General features: G+C 40.8%; 3 protein-coding genes across 3 annotated transcripts; all 3 read right to left on the minus strand.

Annotated features, from left to right (window-relative positions):
- Positions 1-583: 583 nt before the first annotated feature.
- LOC145946666 (uncharacterized) lies at positions 584-1,138 on the minus strand. Its single transcript, XM_083056428.1, has one exon. It carries the CDS (start codon positions 1,136-1,138, stop codon positions 584-586), a length of 555 nt encoding a protein of 184 aa, XP_082912554.1.
- A 48-nt stretch (positions 1,139-1,186) lies between these two features.
- On the minus strand, positions 1,187-3,289 carry LOC145946667 (uncharacterized). The gene has a single exon (XM_083056429.1). The coding sequence runs from the start codon at positions 3,287-3,289 to the stop codon at positions 1,187-1,189; it is 2,103 nt and encodes a 700-aa protein (XP_082912555.1).
- A 94-nt stretch (positions 3,290-3,383) lies between these two features.
- On the minus strand, positions 3,384-4,472 carry LOC145946668 (uncharacterized). The gene has a single exon (XM_083056430.1). It carries the CDS (start codon positions 4,470-4,472, stop codon positions 3,384-3,386), a length of 1,089 nt encoding a protein of 362 aa, XP_082912556.1.
- Between the last annotated feature and the right edge of the window lie 1,696 nt (positions 4,473-6,168).

A 6,168-nucleotide genomic window follows, 5' to 3' on the forward strand; every position in this document is an offset into this window, starting at 1 on the left:
ATTCTTCACCGCGATACGTTTAAATACCGAATCTTATTTTGTATATTCTTTACCGCGATACGTTAGATACCGAATATTATTTTGTATATTCTTCACCGCGATACGTTTAAATACCGAATCTTATTTTGTATATTCTTTACCGCGATACGTTTAAATACCGAATATTATTTTGTATATTATCTACCGAGATACGTGTAGATGCCGAATGTTATTTTATATGTTATTTGCCGAATAATAGTTTAAATGTTATTACCCGTAGTGCGTTTACTGCGTGGTTTCTGAGTATCTCGCGAGTTATTACGATACTGCATATTATTTTCCGTGCGGTGTTTAATCGCTGTACCTTCATGTGTATTATTTCTCTTTTTTTTTCATTTCTTTTACTAAATAATTTTATTAACATAAAATTAACCGCGTGTTCAACCTCTTTTCGAGCCCTGATCCCGACTGAGCCGTCCGACGCTCGCAAAAAGCGGCTATTACAAGTTGATAAGTGCGTAATATCCTGTTGCGGAATAGAGGTAAGAGCGTCTCCAACTAGGAAGTGCCCAGGTGTTAGATAGGAAAGCTCATTGGGATCAGCTCAAAGAGGTGTTAAAGGGCGCGAGTTCATAACAGCTTCAATTTGAATGAGCACAGTGTACATCTCTTCAAATGTTAATGCCGCATCACCAACGACACGCCTCAAGAGATTTTTAGCCGACTTTACGGCCGCCTCCCAAATGCCCCCAAAATGAGGAGCATGGGGCGGTATAAAATGCCATTCTATATGATCCTTGCTTAATGCGATGTCCACCTGCTCTTGATGATGTTTACCATGCAACATTTGATAGAACTCTTTCAATCTGTTAGCTGCTCCTTGAAAGTTTATCCCGTTGTCTGAGTATATGTGCGACACCTTGCCCCGACGAGCGATAAAGCGATTAAGAACATTTAGAAATGCTTCAGTAGAAAGACTACTCACTAACTCTATATGTACTGCTTTCGTGGCTAGACATACAAAAATCGCTATATATGCCTTTACTATTTTGGCATTACGAAGCTGACCCGACTTTACATACAGTGGCCCACCATAATCCACACCGCTGGACGCAAATGGTTTGGATGGTGTCACTCTAGGAGAAGGCAATTCACTCATGACTGCTTCGGACGCACGTGGAGCTGCCTTGAAACAAATTTTACATTTTTAAATATATTTTTTGACGCTACTATGTGCTGCAAGGGGCCAATATTTGGCACGAATAGCCGCCAGAGTAGCTTGTGCTCCTGCATGCAAGTGTCTTTGATGTTCGTACGCTGTAACTAACTGTGTGAATGGATGATGAGCTGGTAATAAAATAGGGTGTTTTGCGTCAATTCCTACTGCTGCGTTTTGAAGACGCCCGCCTACCCTTATAATGTTCTGTTTGTCGATGAATGGCGATAAGTTTAATAAGCTGCTTCTTCTTGGAACGCATCCCTTTGACTTAAGAGTTTGTATATCTTCTTTAAATGCTGCTTCTTGAATGATCTTCACCAGACGCAAGGTCGACTTTACCAATTCCTGCGTAGTTATGCGCCCTGTGATCCTGTTCTCTGCTCTGCTTCTTACATTGTGGATAAACCTCAAACAGAGTGCATTGATTCTAATTAGCTTGTTTAGTGAGGAGAATCGTTCAAATAAATTTTGTGCATCCTCTTCTTCAATAGTGATCATGGCATCGATAGCTCGTTTTTGTTCTGGTAAATCTTCTGATGACAGCCATGGAATGTTAGTATTCCAGTCTTGACGCTCCTTATGTAGCCACGTCGGTCCCGACCACCAAAGGTCTGATTTGACTAAAGATAGAGGAAGAGCTCCTCTAGATACATAATCTGCGGAATTTGATTCTGTTGCTACATGGTACCAGCTGTTTGTTTGTGACAGTTTGTGAATTTCACCTATCCTGTTGGAGACAAAAGTATTCCATTTTTTGTCGGTTGCCTTTATCCAGTGCAGAACTATGGTGGAGTCCGTCCAATGGTATACTCTTTCTGGCTTGAGGCATAGTGCCTTTAATACCTTGTCCATTAGTTGTGCTAGTAGTAAAGCTCCGCACAATTCTAACCTTGGCAGGCTAACTGTTTTTAAAGGCGCAACTCGAGATTTTGAGCACAATAGCCGTATTGAGTTTTGTCCTTGGGGAGTAGTAATTTTAAAATACACGCAGGCTCCATATGCTTTCTCGCTTGCATCCGAAAAACCAAGTATTTGAATCTCCGAGGCGTCCTTGCATGCCACATATCTCGGGAATCTGAAACTGTGAATCGTATTTAACTGTGATTCATAGTTTGGCCAGGCAGTGTGTATGTCCATAGGAACAGTTTCGTCCCATGCCAAATTCAGTTGCCAGACTCTTTGTATTAACACCTTTGCAGTGAGGGTTATAGGTCCCAGCAATCCCAACGGATCAAATATTTTAGACAACGCTGACAACATACTTATTTTAGTTACCTTTCGAGTATTGGCTATATTGATGTCATATTGAAATTCATCATTGATTATATTCCATTGCATGCCTAATGTGCATATTTCTTGGCTGTTGTTAATGAAGTGAACCGACTCATGAGAATCTGTGCATGTTATGTCCTTTAATACTTCCGGAAAGTTGGATGCCCATTTCCTGAGTTGAAATCCTTCCTTTTCTAATACACTTATAGTTTCATCACGAATCTTCTTTATTTCGTGCTCGGTGTTAGCTCCTGATAATAAATCGTCGACGTAGAAATCGTTGATGATTGTGGCTGATCCTATAGGGTAGCTTGATGAGTTTAGGTTTGCCAGTTCCAACATTGCCCTTATTGCCAGAAAGGATGCACATGCTGTGTCATAGGTTACAGTTTGTAGTTCAAATTCAGATATTTCTTCACTTGGGTCGTTTCGCCAAAATATGGTTTGAAAGGCAGTTTGCGACTTGTCTACTTGCACCTGCCTATACATTCGTGCAATATCCGCTGTAATTACATATTGGAAGGTGCGGAATCGTAGTAAGATTGAAAAGAGATCTTGCTGTAAAGTTGGTCCTACCATGAGGCAGTCGTTTAATGAGATTCCAGTACTAGTCTTGCAGGAGGCGTCAAACACTACACGCAGCTTCGTCGTCAGGCTGTTATTCTTTAATACTGCGTGATGTGGTATGTAGTAACGTAGTGTTTGCTTAATTGCTTGCTCCTCAGTAATGCGTATCATATGGCCCAAATCTGAATACTCAGTCATAAACTGTACGTATTGTTGTCTTAGTAGTGGGTGCTTTTGTAATCGACGTTCCATGGACAAGAATCAGCTTAATGCCACACTGCGAGATTCGCCAAGCTGTTGCACCTTCGTTTCCTTGAATGGCATCTGTACGATGAATCGACCGTCCTCACTTCTCCGTCCTCACTTCTCCGTCCTCACTTCTCGTAGTCTTCATAAAGTGGCTCATGCAAGCCTTTTCTTCAGGATTAAACGGAGCTTCAGTGATGATCTGATCCATTTCCCAGAATTTGGCTAAGTTTTGATTAATCTGATGATTGATTGATACACTGCATAGTCCAGATTTTGTAAATATCTTCCCGGGAAGTTTTCCGCCAACGATCCATCCTAACTGTGTCTTCTGGAAAGTGGGTTGATTTTTGTGCTTTTGTATTTGTCCTACACATATTAGTTGCCAAAATACTTCAGCTCCTATAAGCATGTCTATTTCATTTGATACGTGAAAATGAGGATCAGCTAGTCTTATGTTGCTTGGAATCTGTAAGTTGTTAATGTTGATGTGAGTTCGAGGCAAGTTTTCAGTAATAGCATTCAGTACATAACATTCGATTTCTTGTGAGAATGCTGTGTTAATTGATTTTATGCGTACTTTAATTGCATGGCAAGAGTGCGTCTGAGATTTGTTTATGCCGCTTATGGACATATTGACTCGTTTTTGCGTCAGATTTAATTTCTGAGCTAGCTTCTCAGTGATGAAATTGGATTGAGATCCTGAGTCTAATAATACTCTGCATGCGTGAGGCTTACCATATTGATCGATAGCATCAACGACGGCAGTTGACAGTATGACTTGATAATACTTATCTTGAGTGACATGATGATTCAAAATAGCTGCGTTAGAGTTATTCGATTGCTGAGATTGACTCGTAGCTTTCGTATCCTTTTGATGCTTGTCTTGTATGTGTAGAAGAGTGTTATGCTTTTTGCTGCAGGCTTGACATGTCGATGATCTGCAATCCTTAGCTTGATGAGAAGTTGAACGTAGACAGTTGAGGCATAACCGCTTAACTCTGACTTCTTTATTTCTGTGGGCACTTGACAGTTTCAGAAAACTAGAACATTGAAATATATGATGTTTTTCTGTGCAATAAGCACAATAAATGTTGGAAGTAGCTACGTGAACGTTGGTGATTTTATTGTTCTTTCGTGGGTTTAAAGCGGATGAGTCTCCAGATGCCTTTTTGGATACGACTGACATTGCTTTACATTTGTGTGCGAGAAAGTCGGTGAGTTGCTTCAACGTTGGAATTTCACCCGTCGGGATGTGGTTTTCCCATTCACTAACAATGCTAGAATCCAATCTTGTAATGATTAAGTGAACTATAAGGTCGTCCCAATGGTCGATTGGTCGACCTAAACTCTTTAAAGAACGTAAATGTCTCAGTACGTCGTCGATTAACTTTCGCAGTGCTATATAATTGCCTTTCGTCACTGTGGGCAAATCATACAATGACTTTATATGTTCTTGAGCTATTACGCGTTTGTCATCGTAACGCTGTTTCAATAATTCTAATAAGAAACAATGTAGGCTCCCTGCATTGATAAATTACAAATTCAAAAGGAGGCTATATGGAGCCACGCGTAGGGTGTAGGTACGCAAATATTAAAAACAAACTTGTTGGAAAAACAAATTTATTGAATCTAAACGTTTCGGTCCTTTCTTTGGACCTTCTTCAGTAAATTTAATACAATAAATAATAATGGGGAATCTACATACTACCGCACGTAGCGCAAAAGCCGTGAGCCCCCCCTATCGATATCCCATCAGATAGACAAAGTGACATAATATATCATGAGGTCCTCAAAAGTGGACTCTAATGAAGAGTATAGTGAGGAATTTCCGAAAGGGGGCTCACTTTTACTCACACACTCATCCATCGCACGTTCACACGACCGTACGCGGACGCGCCCGACGCACGAGTGAAGAAGATATTCGTTCTGATGCTCTTTATAAGGCGCCCTACCACGGCTCATAGCCTGTTATCGAAGTCAATGTCAAACAATATGTGGAATTTATTTCTCCTTCTCTCTCTCTCTCTCCCTCTCCCTCTCCCTCTCTCTCCCTTTCCCCCCTCCGTCTCTCTCCCTCTATCACTGTCCCCCCTTCCTCTCGCTTCCCCCCCTTTCTCTATCTCCCTCTCTCAAACATACGATGTATGGAGATTAATGTTACAAATGATTTATGGCTCTATAAAGGAATTCGATAACAACTAAACGAAGACCGTCTTTCAAGAAATTTGAGGCATATTTGTCACAACAGATATATATGCTTGACTTAGACACTCTGTGTCTTCTTGTCGGTTTAGGCCATTTATCTGGCGCCTGATAAACAGCATCTCTGAAACAAGTCTCTTCCTTAGAAACGGTTCCTCATCCAAAATCTCAACGTTATCCCAATCAAATTCGTGGTTATTCAGCCTGTGATCCGTGATCACAGATTTTTGCGCGGTGTTTCTTTTTATGTGATTTCTGTGCTCCCTAATGCGTGTTCTCAACTGCCTGCTGGTCTGACCGACATAAGAGGCATTACAATTTTGACATGAAATTTTGTATACAACGTTATTATGCCAATTTTTCTGCAGCGTGTCTTTATGCACGCGGATAAACGAGCGTAACTTATTCAAACCTGTGTAGGACATTTTTACATCTAGATCACGGACCATATGGCTAAACCGCTCGGACCATTTGGGTATGTATGGGACATTAAAATATGCAACGCGAGCCGAATTAGTATCAGGTGTTCTGTTAGCGTCACCTGAATTATTATTTTTATTTCTCTCGCAAACAAAGTCCTAAGCCTTTCGTGAAATGTTTCAAAAATCAGTTGTAATGGATACCCATTATCACGTAACACCCCAATGACCAATTCGAGGTTCTTTTGGTGATATCTTGGA

The sequence above is a fragment of the Prenolepis imparis genome, unplaced genomic scaffold (assembly GCF_030444845.1).
Source record: "Prenolepis imparis isolate NDT839.2.m4 unplaced genomic scaffold, iyPreImpa1.0 SCAF_18, whole genome shotgun sequence".
Classification (NCBI taxonomy): Eukaryota; Metazoa; Arthropoda; class Insecta; order Hymenoptera; family Formicidae; genus Prenolepis; species Prenolepis imparis.